This window comes from Engystomops pustulosus, chromosome 4 (assembly GCF_040894005.1).
Source record: "Engystomops pustulosus chromosome 4, aEngPut4.maternal, whole genome shotgun sequence".
Lineage (NCBI taxonomy): Eukaryota > Metazoa > Chordata > Amphibia > Anura > Leptodactylidae > Engystomops > Engystomops pustulosus.
The window spans coordinates 139,068,568-139,086,685 of NC_092414.1; the positions used below are offsets into that span (position 1 = coordinate 139,068,568).

General features: G+C 41.6%; 1 protein-coding gene and 1 long non-coding RNA gene across 2 annotated transcripts; one reads left to right on the plus strand and one right to left on the minus strand.

Annotated features, from left to right (window-relative positions):
* Window positions 1–172: 172 nt before the first annotated feature.
* Window positions 173–7,688, minus strand: TSPAN3 (tetraspanin 3). Its single transcript, XM_072147692.1, has 7 exons — window positions 7,531–7,688; window positions 6,173–6,364; window positions 5,120–5,194; window positions 3,953–4,054; window positions 3,699–3,851; window positions 3,521–3,604; window positions 173–2,020 (listed from the first exon to the last, which is right to left on the minus strand). The coding sequence occupies exons 1-7, from the start codon at window positions 7,591–7,593 to the stop codon at window positions 1,928–1,930; spliced, it is 762 nt and encodes a 253-aa protein (XP_072003793.1). The 5' UTR covers window positions 7,594–7,688; the 3' UTR covers window positions 173–1,927.
* On the plus strand, window positions 7,128–11,570 carry LOC140127251 (uncharacterized). Its single transcript, XR_011854970.1, has 3 exons — window positions 7,128–7,315; window positions 9,985–10,063; window positions 10,922–11,570. It is a non-coding gene; the product is annotated as an uncharacterized lncRNA (long non-coding RNA).
* Window positions 11,571–18,118: the final 6,548 nt, after the last annotated feature.

The window sequence follows — 18,118 nt, forward strand, 5'->3', positions numbered from 1 at the left end:
ATTTCCTCCCTAACCCCACAGCAATGTACCCATGCATTGTAGTTCAATAAGCTTGTGGTCTTCATATTGTGCCTTGAATTGTCTTTTTGCACAGTTTTTTTTTTTTGTCATGTCCTCCTAAGAATGTACTTGATATCTCAGGCACTTTTTAATACAAAAAACAAAACAAAAAGGTACTTGTAAATTTTATTGAATCAGTCACTATTTACAGGTAAAGTTCCAGTTACAGAATTGTTGGTTGTTCTAAGTGGAGACAACACTAAACTTCTAAATATAGACGATTGCAAACAAAGTGATTTTTTTATGTAAAAGACTTAAAAAGGCTGTCAACAATGCTGTCCAAAATTAGAAAAACATGGATACTTTGTTCCACAAATAGCACCACTTCTGTCCACTAGTTTGCTATACTCCATCTCAGCCCCATAAACTACAATAGGGATGCACTCCAATACCATATGCAACCTATGGAACAGGCATGTATCTGGTTTTGGAAGAAAGCAGCAATGTTTCTCTATAGTTTGACAACCCCTTTCAAGCAGACTACTTGTGTAAAAAATAAAAAGTTACATTGCATCATTTTCAGATTGTGTATGAAGCCAGGAACCCCACACAGTGTGTAGGGGCTGGGTTGGAAGAACAAGCTCCCTCCCATCTGTAGTGTGTGTGCTACTGTAATGTTCTAAAAACAATTCACTTCCCAAAATTTCCACTACATAATTCAGTCTCATTGGAGAGCAGAAAACTTGCTCCATAAATGTATTCTTATCAGTCATGATGGTTTTCAAAGAAACCGTCAAGACAATAAAAGGAATCATTCAGGTGTTTGTTATACGTTAATAAACAATGACATGAATGGATATCTCATTTACACCTTTGGATATGGGAAGCAGCAATATGTGCAGAGGTAAGTTTATGCTGATAGTTCTTGCTGGAGCTGTTTATGCTTCCTTTCTGGGACATCAATACTACAGTAGGATTTACAAGAAATGGACTTATGATACAATTTGACATAGTTGTAAAGTGACCAAAGCACTGCCTTTACCTCCATATATGGCAGTGATGGCGAACCTTTTAGAGCCAGAGTGCCCAAATTTTAACCAAAAGCCACTTATTTATTGCAAAGTGCCAGCGCAGCAACTTATTTCTCCTTGTTCTTTGACAACTTTCAATCGTTCAGCCTCCTAAAGACACCAACCCAGTTGAAAGAAGGAAGGCAAATTCCCCTATCATTGTAGGAAGATTCTGTAGGAATATTCTGTGAGTCCTGTCTGGTGAACCTCATGCTGGGGTAATGTCCTGGGTGCCCACAGAAAGGGCTCCGAGTGCCGCCTCTGGCACCAGTGCCATAGGTTCGCCACCACTGATATATGGGATGTGTAAAAGTTACTATACATGAGCACTATTTGGAAAATACTGGCCATGCTTGCTGCACAAGTCTGTCCACAGAGTACAGTATAATAATACAACCGTGTATAGGATGCAGGCAAGTAATAACCTCTCTACAGCCAAAAAGGAAGAAGATAACGCCAAACAGCAACATGTTCTTAAGACATTGCTCAGCGAGTTGTATCAGGCTTCCTGGTACAAATTGAATTTGTACCAATGCTACAATTCTGGTACAAACTGAATTCTGAGCAATGCTACAATTACTATGTTGCCTTTACTTTATTAATATTCTTATAGCAAAAGACACCAGCTGCTAATGCTAAAACCTACAAACCTGCACAAAAAAAGAAAAACAAACCCTATTAAAGTGACAGGTGGAAGGTAGAGAACAGTCCAGTGGCAGGTTACCCACTGTTAGCTCATAGCTGAGGATCAGCATTGTAAAATCTAGGTGGACAAGGAGAGTCTTATTCCAGAATGGATTCCTTGGGAATAAGGGCTGAAGGACCCAAAGCACAGGGGGCAAGGTGACCAGGAAGGTTTATGCATAGGTTCCACCAGTAATAAGAAGTTCATAGGCTGGATCACGAGTTCTTCTACAGAGCACAATACACGCACACAGCATACCCAGGAGCTAAGAAAGGAAGCAAACACAAGACATATAATCTGTTAAAGAGAAGTTAAAAGCATTTTGTGGAACAATAATATTAAAGTATAAAATAATGCCCAGACAGATCTAGGATTCAACAACACAAACCCAGCAAACACTGAACACAGCAGTCATCTAGAAGCAATAGTACTATCAGTCCGCCCTTCCCCCCTGTACATATAAGAAGAGAATCGCGATAGATTGTAAGCTCATGCGGACAGTACCCTCATCCTATTGTTTCATCGGATCATGTTGTTACTCGAATGTCTCATTTTATTTGTTTATTTACCCCTTGGAAAACGCTGCAGAAAATGATGACGATACAGAAATAGAGATTGCAATCCCCATGATAGAACAATTATAATGTCTCTCCTCTTAGCGCTCCCCATGTCAGTGGGAAGTGTCCACATGCTGTAGATATACAAAACATTTTTTCTCTAGCAAATTATTAAAATGAAATTGTGGATTGTATATAGTAAGGATATACTACATCTTCCAGAGGTCAACTAGGTATGGAAGATGTCACAAATTAGCTGTGTATGGCTGAAAGTGACCAACAATTTGAAGTATTTGGTTAAGTATGTGAATAGTTATTGTATGAAGCCTGAATGGCACTATATAACAAAGGTTACATTCTATTAATACAACAAACCAAACCTGTTGTTCGGGTTCTCAAGCAAGTACAGTTATGCGTGCTAGTCATTGTACAGCATAAATACATCTGGTTGGTCATTTTCTGGCTGCATATTTGCTTAATGGGTTGAGAACTTGAAAGCATCCAACACCTGGTAAAGCAGCAAGTTTATGTGCATAGAAATAAAATAAATTCATCCCATGCATGACCAGCTGATCATCTAATGTGTGTATTGGGTCCTCTCCCACACCAGATATTGGATCAGGTCTTCGGGAGATAAGCCACTGTAAAGGAGCTAGTAGGAATCCAGTATGCATGTGCATGGGGAAATGGGTTCATTTGTCCAAAACTCTCTAAACATTCAGTCAACAGCTAGCTGACAGTGTATAGCAGCCTATTAATTATGATGGAAAAAAAGCCAACAAGTAAATAGTAAATGAACAGAAAGGGTACATTCACAAGGCCCCTCCATAGAAAACAGCAGCGCACAGCTGCACATTTGGGGAAGGATAGAGCATGCTCTATCTTTTCCCGGTGTGCATCGCGGAAAGGTGCCATGTACTACGCCGTGCCGCCATTGCCGTCGATAGGGACTTATATACATCCCCACAGAGCCGTCTGAATGAGCCCTAAATGATCACCATCAGAAGTTTATGGTAGAATCTATCAAGTCAATCAATGAATAATATAAAAAAAGGAATAGGACCTGGCGAGAGGCCTTCGAAAAGCTTTAAGTAAAATTCTCTGTATAAATAAAGCTATATATGTGACCAATTATATATTGTACCAGGTAAGATCTAGTCATTTCTAAATAATTGTAAGGAGTTATCCATAGCATAAGAAAATATTACCTGTATCGCAGCAAATGCCAGTGCAGCCCATATTACATACATCATTATTTCTTGCAATTTTTCCACCACCAGTGCCTCACAGCCCTAGAAACAAATATCACAAAATGGTTTTATAAAACTATATATTTCTATTACACCACAAGCAAAGTGTACAATTTTTCTGGTGTAAGTGTCTTACCTCAGAGTACAGATCTCCAGGTCTGCTCATGATGCCTGTGCAGTTAAAAACACTATCTCGGCAGCAACTTAACGGGACACTGTTATTCTTTGATTTATTATACCATGGTGTTTTCTCCCAGTCTGAATAGTTGTGAATCCCACAACAGTGAAGCTGAAAACAGACAGACAATTGTCCAGTTAACATGTAGCCAAGTAGAAGTAATTTCTTCAACACATGTATAAGAGAAATAATAGAATGATAATAAGTCTCACCTGTCTCTGAACATAATCAATGGCCCGACTTGCAGAATCAGAGGACACGCCATTATACTGATTGAATACATTGGTAATGCTCTTGTCAACTTCATCTTCAACCTTTAAAAAAAAAAATGATATAGTATTAGCTCTGCATTATGTGAACATGGATGTGCACGGTTTCTCCCTCAGGGCTCATTCTGACGGGCGTTTTTGAGGGCCATATGCTACCCTTTTTTTTGCGGATGGCATACTGACCCATTGATTCCTATGGGTCTGCGCACACATCCAGTCTGAATTTAGAAATAAACTATTAAGACAGAGAAATTGAGAAATGGTGCAATAGAAGAATATCATTAGTGACTAGGCCCTTTTTCTGTCAAAAGCCATAACACTTATTTTTCCATGTAAAGAGCTGTGTGGCGGCTTGTTTTCTATATAACAAATTGCACTTCATAGTGACGGTATTTAATATTCCAATCCACAAACTGGGAAAATAAAATTCAAAAATGTGGTGAAATTGGTTAAAAAATGCATTTGCGTTTTCTTGTGGGCTTGGATTTTACGGCTTTCAAATAATACATCTACTTTATTAAGTGGGTCGGTGTGATCACGGAGATACAATATTTGTACAGGCTTTATAATGTTTTCATACATTTACAAAAGAATTTAAAAAAAAATCTTTATTTCGCCATGTTCTGACGCCGATAAATTTTTCATACTTTTTTCCGACTTTTGATCACTTTTTATTGAATTTTAAAATGTTTCCTGCTGACCACTATTTTCTGTTACGGGGTTAAACGCTGTGAAAATACATTATTATATTTTGAAAGATCAGACATTTTGGGACATGGCGATACCCAACATGGTTCTGATTTTTACGGTTTATATCAGTTCTAGGGAAAGGGGGCAATTAGAATTTTTGTAGGTTGGCAATTTTTTAAAAAAATCTGGTAACAATAACATGATTATGAAGAAAGCTAACTTGTACAAGTGCTAGTAACAGGATTTAGTGATCTTTCTTACAGCAGCCTTAGGCCAACCTCACATGTAAGGGGGGGGAGGGGGGGTGCACCACTCACGCAACGAGGACAATAAACAAATATACTAAGATTTTATGAATTATGGATAACGTGGATTTTTTTTTTTTTTTTTAAAGGTGACAATAACATATCTAACAGTTACCTTTGCTCTGTAGATGTATCCAAGAACAACAACGACAACTTCAGTCACAAAAACCAAAAGCAGGATGATCACAAACTGACAAAAGAAAAAAAAAGTAACAGTTTATATATATTATACATACACTGTAAACTCTGACTAGATTCATCACTATAGGTGGCTGCTGCTATACAGGTACAGCGATCATGGATTGATGAGTAGTTGTGCGATTTCTGAATGGTAGGCAAAGATAGGATGCAAAGCATGGCTCACAACACAGAATACATTTTCATAATCATGAGCAACAGCTACACGAAGCAGCAACCAATCATGAGGGTCTCAGTCATCCCTCCGTTATTCCTTTTAAATGTGGTCCAAACAATTATGAGACTGCACACTGACACATCTTATTCTAATGTGGAAAATCTTAAAACCAGTGTGCAGTCTGAGTAATGGGTCCATGTGCTGTCCTATTCTATTCTGTCAGGGGGGATTCATATATGTAACATTGAACAACCTGTGGATTAATTAACAATCTTGCAAAGAAACCTATAGCACAGAGCACATGGAAGGTTTACCTATCCAGCTTTTAGACCCCCTGCATTGTCCTGCTGCATAAATTTGTTAGTGCTTCTGTGTCTGTTTCTAAATGAATGAATAAATGCCTTTCGCAATGTAAACACAAAGATAAAAGTTCCTGGACAAAGTAATCCCTACACAATCTAAATATCAGCAGGGCGATTATCTCGGCTCATCTTATGTCCTAGAGACATGTCTGGCAAGTATTCTGCCCTCTTATATGCAAATGTGAGTAAATAAGATAACCCCAGGCCCTGTGTTTGGAAGCTTTGTGGCCCTATCACACAAGCTGATAAGCACCATCTCCTATCACACAGATCTTCCCATTCAGCCATGAACCATTGTCATCAGCACAACTCCCTGTACATACAAGAAATCATCTGCTGATACAATTAAAACTGGAAGGGAATGAGAGACTGGAATAAACTGGCTTTCTGGAAAATTCAAAAAAATTGCTCTCTACTTGTACACTTCCAGCAGCCGTCAATATTCACTTACTGTTGCAAGGCCACAGCGACTTTCTCGGATGGTAGCACAACAACCGATGAGGCCAATGATGAACAGGAGAGCGCCTGCTGCTATTATTATAACGCCAGGAATCAGGGTGTAGACATCTTCAAAAAAGTGGTCGTAGTCATCATAGGTGATGAAGACATAAGCCCCCACGTAACACAGGATCCCTGCTGCAGCCTGGAACAGAGAGAAACAGTTGGTAACAAAGTCTCACAATACTGTACAGTGGTTTTCTATCCTCCATGTATAGATTATTAGCCATCACAGGCAGGGTCCTCCTTCCACTTGTTCCACATCTCAGTAGTTTTTGTACTTTATGTAGTGTATATGACCCCTCACTGAAATAATACTGAAGAGAAGGCTGACAAGCCAGAAGGGACGTCTCCAGCACTTAGAGCATGGAGCGCTGGGAAGCCTATTACTGTTTTCTAGTCCCCCCAACAGCAGCATCCACCAGACATGTCTCACAATGTACATCCTGTAAAGTAACATGTGAGGCCAAGTTCACACCCGCGCTCATCAGGTTACACAACCACTGAACAGCCTGGAATAACGGATGTAGAAAGGTCTATTACAGTCTATGGGGAAACCTGAGAGCTTCCATCCAGCTTCCAGTACACTCCTCTTAGGTAGAGTGTGAACTGAGCCCTTAGTTGTATCCCCTAGACTCCTGTAAGTCAGTGCTCACATTACATGACTCCTTACCTCTGCATATAGAGTGAATGCAATGTGCCACATGCCTTACTTTATTATCCAGGACTTGTGATGGAATTCTTATCCGAGTCTCCTAGTGAACACAATGGGGGAGATTTATCAGAAGTTTCTGAGGTAAAACTGTTCTAGTTGTCTATGGTAACCAATCAGAGCTCTGCTTTAATTTTATAAACAGCTGCGGGAAAATGAAAGCTGAGCTCTGATTGGTTTCCATGGGCAACTAGAGAAGTTATGCTCCAAGAGACTTATGATAAATCCACCCCAATATGTCAGACTCCTAACTAAGCAGACACATCCCAGCCCCGCGTCCTGTCCAGCCGCCTACCAGGGACAGGTCTATTCAATCTCTTCTGGGAAAAGAGCGAGAACTATTGAACAACAATGATGAAAACCACAACCCAGGCCGATGCTGAGGTAAAGTAACGGGAGATGGCGGAGGAGCCGATCCCTGTGCGACGCCTCAACTATCCATTAAGAATTCCCCGCACTAGAAAGGACCGCGCCACACAAGTGGTTAATCCCCCGGGTAGGACAGCGACGGCAGCTGCTCCGTCACATCTCACTACCGCAGCGGTACCGCGCCCCCTACCCAGTGTCTCCCTAGGTGCCCCCGCACCGCGCGCTCTTACCCAGAAGATGAGGTTCAGAAAGACCAGGACGGTCTTAGACGAGATCACCTCGCACTGCCCCATCTCTCCGCTCACAAGATGGCGGTCCCGCTGTGTGACGCAGCTCCCGGCTCCTGGGCTCCCCAGGCAACCACTGCCACGCCCACAGCTGCGCACGGCCGTAACGTGATACCGCTCCGTAGCCGCCCACGTGAGATAAGCGCGCCTCCATCTTTGTGTAGGGAAACAGATTATACAGATATGTGTGTTGTCCCAGTTACCGCGCTCTCATGTTATACACTGAGGGGGTCACACGAGAGATCAGCATTGGGGGATGAACCCTACAGGGACTGGGTCTCGTGCTTCTTTATTGTCTGAACATTAGCCTCAGCCTATTTTGGAGGGAGGCCACTTTTGGGCTTGTTTGATTTATCTTAGAGTGTGTTGAATTAGGCACAAGGGTTTATTTTCTGATTTGTTTTTTTAAAGCTCAAATCTTTTTTCTATGCTATCAGGGGAGTGGATTTTTTTTTAATGAGAAAATTAGCCAATTTTGCCGCCTTTTCACACAGTTGTGTCTTTTTAAAAGAACAACAGTTGGGTTCCATGTATAAATCAGGCACAGAACTAGAAAACTCGGTTCCAGCGAACTTTGCTAGGTGGGGGAAAGAGTTGCAAATCCACCAATGTACCCCAAAAAATAGCAAAAAGAAGTGAAAAAAAGTAAGTCTTCCATAGTGAATACTTATCACGAGTTTGTCACTTTAACCCCTTACCGACATGTAACGTAACTGTACATCGCACGTTGGCTGCAGCATATTGCAGCAGACACCCACTGGTAATACCAGTATCAACCTTAACCCTTTGAGGGTGTGGTCACACGTAGCGCCTATGCTGCCATCTTGGCTGAGATCTGTCGCCATGACAGCTTCGTGTCTTTATGATGATGTATAAAATCCCCATATACTGCCATACTGTAGCATGGCAGTATATGGTAAGATCAATCAAAGAACCTAGGGTTAGAGTACCCTAGAAGGTCTAAAAAAGAATGTAAACAATTTAAAAAGACCTAAAATTTAATTTCTTCGAACGCACTTACTGTCCACACTATGAATACATCATCTACTTATCTTCAATATCTTCGCACTTTTTGTGAGTGGTAGATTTCCTTTAAAGAAACTGCATTTGAATATGCCACCATATTCTGAGAGCTATAATGTTTTTACTCCTCAAACAAAAGAGGATTATTAGGGCTTGTTTATTGCGGGAAAAGGTAACGGTTAGATTGGTACTATTAAAGGGTACATCTGACTTTTTGATTGCTTTCTATTTTATATTTTTGGGAGGTAGGAAACACTGAAATTGCAATTTTGAATTAGTTTTTTATTTTTTAATACCCTTCACAATATGGGTATAATAATGTAATATTTACTTGATGCTCCCCTTAGCTTTGATTTCTGCAGTTATGATGAAGAAGTTGAGCAGATCAGAGGCATCAATGTTTAATTGGGGAAGGGCGAGTCTGGCTTAAGGACCAATGACTTGTTTGGAAGTAACCGCAGCTGCGGCTCCCATACATAACACATAGCCTGGCCATAAATGATAAATCCTGGATAAGCCTTTTATCTATGGGCTCTGCTTGAGATTTTATTATTACCTAGGTGCTGCAGTTCATGAGGGATAAGAATATACTGTATATACTCAAGTATAAGCCAACCCGAGTATAAGCAGAGGCCCCTAATTTTACCACCAAAAACTGGAAAAACCTATTGACTCGAGTATAAACCGAGGGTTGGAAATGCATTGGTCACAACCCCCCCCCCCCTAGTATATAGCCAGCAAGCCCCCAGTAGTATACAGCCTGCCAGCCCTTAGTAGTATACAGCCAGCCTGCCCCCTGTAGTATACAGCCAGCCTGCCCCCTGTAGTATACAGTCAGCCTGCCCCATGTAGTATACAGCCAGCCTGCCCCATGTAGCATACAGCCATCTCCCTATATTATACAGCCAGACCACCCAACACTTAAAGAAAATAAACGCATATACTTACCCTCCGGTGGCCCCGTTACCCAGCACAGCTCCCCTATGTCGGCAGAGACGTGGACATGCGCTCTGCCGGCAGGCGCATACTATGATGCAGCCGCTGATGACGTCATAGTATGCGGCGGCCATCAGATAACATGGCCGCGTCTTTGCCGGCTATAACAGAAGACCAAAGAAAGAAGAGGAGCTGCGGTGAAGACAGAAGAGGAGGCGCGTCGACCTCGGGGAGCCGTGCTGAGCATCGGGGCCGCCAGAGGGTGAGTATATAAGTTTATGTTTTTATTGATTCGTGTATAAGCTGAGGTGAGGTTTTTCAGCACATTTTTTGTGCTGAAAAACTTGGCTTATACACGAGTATATATGGTATCTAGCTGACCTGGAAACAAAAATTTATGATTCATTCATGCAAATTTTTTTCTCTTTATTATTTTAGCATGAGTGGGAAACTTTAATTTTCCCTGCAGGGAGCTGCATGAGTGTGGAGAAGATCGTGCAGTTGTGCAGGGAGCCAGGTATTGTAAAACATAGTATTATAAACTTTTGAAATCATTCAGAATGCTGAAAAAGGCATTTTGAATATCAGCATAGCATAGGCTATAAGAACCTGCCACCAGCTCAATAGGAAAGCACAAAGATCCAGCAGGGTGTGCAGGGAGAGGCAAGGTTAAATAGGATTTTGGGTAAGGCAGCGCCAATCAATGGCGTGCTGGCCCTTTAAATCTTCTGAAGCCAGTGCGCGCACCCTAGAAGATGGGGACACGCGCATGGCCGTGGTCCTGGAAGCAGGAGCGAGGACGGTTGAGCAGCTGTGGCGCGGAACAGGGGCACATGGAGGTGCACGGGTGAGACCTAAGACATGGGTAGCAGGACTACCTTTGACACTGGTGACAGGTTCGCTTAAATTTTTTTAATCCATGTGATAAAAACAGAATACTGACTATTTATTAGTACAGCAAACTTTTTTAATAGTATTTTTTGTTTTTAAAAAGAGTTGAGATCTATGGACATATACCTGATTTTACTAATAAATACATTGATTGTTAAGGCATTTACATTTAAAACAGAGCTTACTTTTCTTGACTACCACAATTTATAAAAAAAATTGAACCCCAGAGTTGATATATTCATCATTTCACACCTGAAATCCCAAAGTTAATTCAGAAAGTTATGTTAATTCAAAAACCAAAAGACTTCCCCTAGATTTTAGACCCAATATCAGAACCTTAGAGGAAATCTACCATCAAAATCAAGCATGATAAACCAGGGGCATTTACTCATAGATCCAGGAACTCTGACTGGTAATCTTCATCTTCTTCTATTTTTCATCCATGGCCTCCTTCCTTCTAAAATTAACTTTTAATTTTAAATAGGGTGCAGGAAGAATGGTGAAATGGTGTAACAACCTGTGAATCTGCAGCATGGAAGTCCTCTGGTAACATTACTCCCTAGAACCCTGCTGGGCCACTAGCGCAGTGAGCCCTAATTCTGAGCCCACCAAACAGTCCCTGTCTGCTTATTGGGTCAACCCTAAAAGATAGGCAGTAACTAGTCGCCGGCCCCTGCCTGCACAAAAGTGTGAACATGTAACAAGACACAAACAAATAACACAAAGATGTTTGACAATCCGGATCAAAACAAGATAGCAAGTAAAGTACAATATTGAATTGACAGGAGAATAGTTCAGTACATAAGCCAGTATCGAAAAACTAGAAGTACAGATGAATGTCAAGAAAACCACCAACAGAAAGCTAGCAGAAAAAAAACTGTTCAACCAGCAACACAGGGCTCTGTAGGTGAGAGAGCCTTAACCCTTGTTGGACTTCAGCAGCCCAGCAAATAGAGCACTGTTCAGACTGTCAACAGAAAGCACCAAATGGAATTCAGCACATTCTTAACCTGGCAACACAAACTACAGAAGACACAGGGCATAAAGATCATTACCAGAGACCCTTGTACACTGCTAAGAGCCATATCCTTTCAATGAAAAGTATTATAATTCTAAATCACCATGGATAATAACAGGAGCTAGTGGTTTAGGATTAGGCAAGACAGAAGAAATGTATTTTTTCATTGCAGGGCAACTGCAATCTAAATGAAACAGGATTTATAATCTCGGCGATCACATATGGACCCACGTAGTGGAGGGAAAATTTTCCAGGGCAAGTATGAAAAAAGTAAGCCTTCCCAGCACTCAGAAAATGTAACAAAGTAGAAATATCTTTATTCAAACATATGAAAATTTGTGCACATACAAATAAGGAAAAGGTAGGCGGACCCATGTTTTCACGAGAAGTTACATCTTGATCTTAGTCATGGTCCATGATCCTGACCATTGTTGCAAAAACTGAGATAAGGCATCAACATTCTTTGTGTCAGGATTATATGTGATGACAAATTCAAAACAAGTAAAAAACAATGCCCAATGAGCCTGCCTGGGAGATTATCTTTCAGTATTATCTAGATACAGTAAAGTCTTATGGTCAAATAATCAATGTAATTTGGTGTTTGGCCCCTTCTAGGAAGTGTCTCCATTCCTCAAACTCCCACTTTATTGCCAAATGTTCACGGTTGCCAACATCATAATTACTTTCTTTAAAAAAAGGCCAAAGGGTGAAGGTTGGTAAGGGATTCAGGAACCTGGGAAAAAGAGCTCCCACTCCAACCTTCTAAGCATCAACCTCTACAACAGAAGATTGATAAAAAAAGAATCAGGCAAAATCAAGACTTTCGCATTCATAAAGCTCTCTCTTTCCCTGTATGAACACTGACTGGCCAATTGGTTTTATCAGCATCTTTCATAGTAAGATCTGTCTACAGCTTAGATAGTACAGAAAAACATTTAATGCATTTTTGATGCTAGTTAAAAACTCATGAATAGTGGGTTGTTCCCAGTTCTTAATAGAAATGAAATGTTGTATATGTGTGGCCTAGGAGGAGTAAGGATAAGGATATCATCCAAATAAACAACAAAATACTGACTCCGCAGATCCCAGAACACATCATTAACTAACTGTTGGAAGACAGCAGGAGCATTTCACAAGCCAAATGGCATCACAACATATTCAAAATGTCAGGAGTATTGAACTAAGTCTTCCTTTCATCTCCCTCCCTGATCCAAATCAGATAGGGGGCCCCAAGAAGATTGATCTTGGAGAACCAATGGGCACCTACTATCTTACTGAACATGTCGGGGATCAATTGATGAGGATATTGGTTTTTCACAGTAGTTTTATTGAGCTCACAAAATAATAAAGTGAAGCAGCACTCTGATGAAAAAAAATAATTCCCTTTATTCCACCATGTATAACAGGAAATGTTTCGCCTTCTTTATGAAGGCATTATCAAGAAACAATGTGAGTGTATACCAAACATTTATAGTAATATAGTGATTTTGACATCATCAATCAATATAGTATAAACTTGTAACCCCTTACTGACACGTGTAGTAGTACGTCGGCTGCGGGTGAATGATGAGGGCTCACAGGCTGAGCCTCCATAGCCAGTAAGTCATTGCAGCATATTGCAGCAAACACTTACCAGTAACACTCGCGGTGATAGCATTGATTATGGGTGATAATCCGTCCGTCGCCATCTTGGTGAAGATCGCCACTCCCCATGATGTCATTCAAATCACCCCCCTTTCCCTAGAAGTCATATAAATAAACAGTAAAAATTATAAACACGTTAGGTATCGTTGCGTCCCAAAATTCCCGATCTATCAATATATAATAACTTGCAAGCAACAGACGTCAAATGCATGAATAAAATTATGGGTAGCAAAAGCCGTAGGGGCAGCAGAATCGAATAGAAGAGGGGGAGTTCTCCTATTGGTAAATAGAAGGTCAGCGGTCACAGTAAAATCACACTTTATATCAGATGATAACAGAATCCTACATGCAGTACCAGGCGTGCCAGCTGGGGAAATTAGCATTTACAATGTATATGCGCCCAATACTGATCAAAGCCAATTCTATCAATCCCTCCTGGAACGACTGACCATAGACGCACTCTATCAACTGATCGTAGCAGGGGACTTCAATCAGGTTGTGAACCCTATAGAAGATAGGTCATGCACAAATATAGCGACCTTGACCCATACAGATAGATACAGAACCATCGATACTTTTTTTCCAGGGTGCACCACACCTGGCCAGGTTGGATCATTTACTTGTCAATATTGCTGTAGGAGATAAACTGCTTTCGGCAGACATTGAGCAGCAAGTAATATCTGACCATGCCCCAGTCTTTGTGACAGTGGCATATGCTTTCAAGCCATGCTCAGACTATCTGTGGAAATTTCCAATGTATTTAGCCAAGGACAACTCCTTTCTGCAGTTACTAAGAGGGTGGTGGACAGAGTATGAACACTATAACATTGACACAAAAGATGGGTCAGCTATATACTGGGAGGCGGCCAAAACAGTCCTTAGAGACCAGATATCAAACCATTTAGCGACCGTAAAAAGACGCAACACCGGATATTATTATACCAGCAGTGAATCACTAAGGAAAGCTTACATGCAATACTTACTCCGTCACAAACCAATCTTACACTATGGATGGAAGCTAGTCAAAGATACGAGGCCATACTAGAAAAACATGAGCAATTTAGGCACACTAGAGCTACAGGGAACCTCTTTCAATTTGGTAAGAAATCTGGGCTCATCTTGGCCAACCTAGCGCTGGTTCAGAGACCCCCAAACCCCATGCTAAGACCGGAGCTTTGCAAGAAGAGGTGCAGAAAGTACTTCAAATATTACGCAAGTTCCTTACAGAGCTGTACAGTGACACTGAAAACTATGACCGCGAAAGAGAACAGAATACTTAAATAAGTTAAATTTACCCAAGATAACCGAAGAGCACAGGGCAACGTTAAATGCGGATGTAACGCCAGAAGAGCTAGCAGCAGCCATAGCTGAACTGGATACCGGCAAAGTATCGGGACCAGATGGCTTTCCAGCAGAAGCCTTCAAGGGAAATCTCAAATATCCCCAACATTGGTAAACTTCTTTAATGCCCTTCTCCTTAGCACCCCGATGGCACCCTCCTCAAACCTACCGTACATACACATTCTGACAAAGTTAGGAAGAGACCCGCAGGCCCCAAGCTCCTACCACCCCATCTCACTAATAGACCAAACTAATAAGTAGCCCACAAGTTGGATTCGTCAAGAAACGAGTACTAGCGACATTAGACACGGTGAAAAGCCAGCCACCGACAGCGGGCAGAGAGTCCTAGTGGCATTAGATGCAGAAAAGACTTCGGACAATGTCCGCTGGTGGTGGCTGGACCAAGTCTTAGACAGATATGGGATAAAAGGGGCATTCAGAACATTGGTGACCACATTGTATACGGACCTGCAGGTGGCAATTTTTCACCTCGAGAAATATATCAGACAGGTTCAAATTACAGAGGAGGACTCAGCAAGGGTGCCCACTATTACCCCTACTATTGGACCTGGCATTGGAACCATTGGCACAAATGCTGCGGCACCCAGAAATTAACCCAGGCATCGAAGTAGGGAGGGAAAGGGTGACGAATGCACTGTTTGCGGATGACATACTCTTATTTGTATCAGTCCCCGTCAAATATATCCCCAAAATATTAACATACCTAGGCAACTTCAGGAACCTCTGCGGCTTCAAAATTAACAAGACAAAAAGAGAAATCTTGCATTTAGACCCATTGGTATTCTCAGCGCAGGCAACACCTAGGACTACATATTGCAAGAGAAAGCAACAAATACTTAGGTATAAGTATTGGAAAACACCAAGCACTCTTTATAGACTAAACTACCCCCGCCCCATCATAAAAAAATCAAGGCAGAACTGACCAGGTGGAAATCTCTGCTGTTAAATATAGCAGGAAGAGTACAGCTGATCAAAATGATCAGTTTTGCCAGGTTACTTTATCCGCTGCAGACGTTGCCCCTGTTGATAAAAACTAGCTACATCAGAGAAATAAATAATGCTTTCACATATTTTGTCTGGCAGGGCAAAAAGCATTGTATCTCCTTACAGAGACTAGTAGTGCAAAAACACAAGGGAGGCCTCAGGAGGCCTCAACTTCCCTGACATTCGCAGATATAACTTGGCGTGCCTTGCCCGACACATAATAGATTGGATGCATAACACAGATTACTATTCCAACTGCAAATTAGAGCAAGTGTTATTGCAGTCTTGTGGCCTAGTAGTAGCATAGCATATACCTTACGCCAGTGATGGTGAACCTTTTAGCGAGCGAGTGCCCAAACTGCAACCCCAAATCTACGCTACCCCAAATCTCCCTTGTTTATCGCGAGGTGCCAACCAAAAATTAAAGCAGTAACTTATTGCTCCCTGTTCTTCAACAACGTTCAATCATACTGACCTCCTGTGGACAGCAACACAGTAGAAAAGGGGGGGGGGGGGATTTGCATCATTTTGCATCAATTCAGCTCTATCTATACATTCTCCCTCTTCCTATAGTACGTATCACTTTAAAATATGACTGAAAGCATGAACTGCAGGAAAATTCTTTGAGTCCTGTCTGGTGTCCTGGGGAAATGGCCCGGGTGCCCACAGAAAGAGCTCAGAGTTCCGCCTCTGGCACCCATGCCATAGGTTTGCCACCACTGCCTTACGCAAAACTCCCACAGACAGCAAAACAGTCAATACTGTTAAGGGATACAATTGCAGTATGCAAAATCATACGGAAAAAATTTAAACAGTCTTTCCAGCTACCCAAACACCTCACCCTTTGGGACAATTTCTGCTGAGAGCAGACTATTTCGGACATGGCAAGACTGCCGCATAACCACCATGCGGCACATCCTGCATCCCAGTGAGCCCAGAATAAAAACACTAGAGGAATTAAGAGAATTTAGTGGGGAGACAAGTATACCCCCATGCCCAGATTCACACATACTGCACATCAAAACTAAGAAACTTAGCAGGAGAATAAATGCCAAATAAATTTGATCAGATTCTAGGTAGCTGTACATTTAAACGATTCATTTCCCTCCTCTACTTACTAATAAACCCCAAAGAGAAATACCCAGAAGGAGGACTTGCCTTCCCATATTGGGAGAGAAGGCTTGGGGGCAAATGAGATCTCAGCTCGAATCCTACAGGGATGAACGAGCATAAGGAGACACGTAATTAGTGAAACATGGAGATATTGGAAGGAAATCCAATAATTCCTGTGGATTTCTTACCTTTGCAACCATTGACTTTCCTCTTCCATTCCCCGTCTCCACTTGAGGAGGAGGGGGATTTACACCTATCCCCTATCATTCATATACTCCTATTGATAGCAAAAAGCTGCTTATTGGACCACTGGCTAGTGGTGACACTGCCAGCGGTCAGTGAAGTAATGTTGCACACGAAAACACACTTAAATATTGACAAAATGGAGGCGGAAATGTTGGGTGACAGGCGAGTGAAAACTTTCTTTCGCATATGGAAAGAATTCATAACGATTAATTTGACTTACTGGGAAAATTTATGATGTTAACAAATTAAAGAAAAGAATATAACAAACGTATAATCAAAAATGAAAAATGTTTATTATGTATCATGAATGTTAATCACCCAAGAAAAAACTAATTTGGAAAAAAAAAGAAAGAAATGAAACATTAGGCACTCAATGAGGATGTATTTGAAAGAGACAACTTAAAAACAAGACTCAACCCCACCCCCACAGGTATGGGTTCGGGTTCTGCTTGTGGGCCCCTACAACTGATGACCTCACCCCTGGCCATTCCTAACTCCGCCCTCTGATTACTCTGTTCCCGAACTTCAACTCTATCTGTGTCCTCCATTGGTGTAGAAGCAGTGGGATAATCGCGAATTCTTGTGTAGTGCAATACCCCAACTCCATGTCATGTGGGTATGGGAGGGCGTAGTGGGGCGCTGCCGCAGCTGGAATGGGCGGCATGGGCCGTTCCCACCCCGTGCCTGCATTCTTTTGCAAAAATTTGCTGACTGTTACGCAAAACTACGACAGGTCCGCTATCATGATAAATTATAAATCTTTCCCATTGAGTGTATCTGCCGCTATGTGCAGCAGGAAGGCAGGCACAATATCACATATCACTTCACCATCCTTCCTGCATAATAGAGAGGCATACTCCACTCTACACAATGCACTTTCCAGGTAATTCTTCCTGTACCCTCTCTTACTTTCCCATCTTTTGAGGTTCACACCCTCAGACTTTTCCTCCCATTCTCTCTTTGTGTGGCTGTAGTATACTGTCCTCCGGGCTCACCCTATCAGTTCCTTGTCCACTTCACCTCTTGGCTCTCTCACTTTCTATCCTGTGACATTCCAACCATCATCATGGGAGACTTCAACATCCCAATTAACACTCACATTTCCCCTTCTGCCTCTCAGCTCTTAGTACTAAGTACTTCTCAAGTCAAGTCAACTAATTCTCCCACTCATAATGAGGAAAACATCCTTGACTTGGTCTTCTCCCAACTTTCTTCAATATCTAATTTTACCAATTCTTCCTTTCCACTTTCAGACCATCACCTCCTTTCTTTTACTTTCAATAATCCTTCACCTTCTCTGAATCCTATCACTCA

Bases quoted from the DNA above. Each gene is read 5' to 3' on its own strand.
- TSPAN3 (XM_072147692.1), bottom strand. From the start codon at position 7,593: ATGGGGCAGTGCGAGGTGATCTCGTCTAAGACCGTCCTGGTCTTTCTG. The intron at 6,365-7,530 runs GTAAGAGCGCGC...TCTCTGTTCCAG, and splicing joins TTCTGAACCTCATCTTCTGG to GCTGCAGCAGGGATCCTGTG. The intron at 3,852-3,952 runs GTGAGACTTATT...GTCTGTTTTCAG, and splicing joins TTGATTATGTTCAGAGACAG to CTTCACTGTTGTGGGATTCA.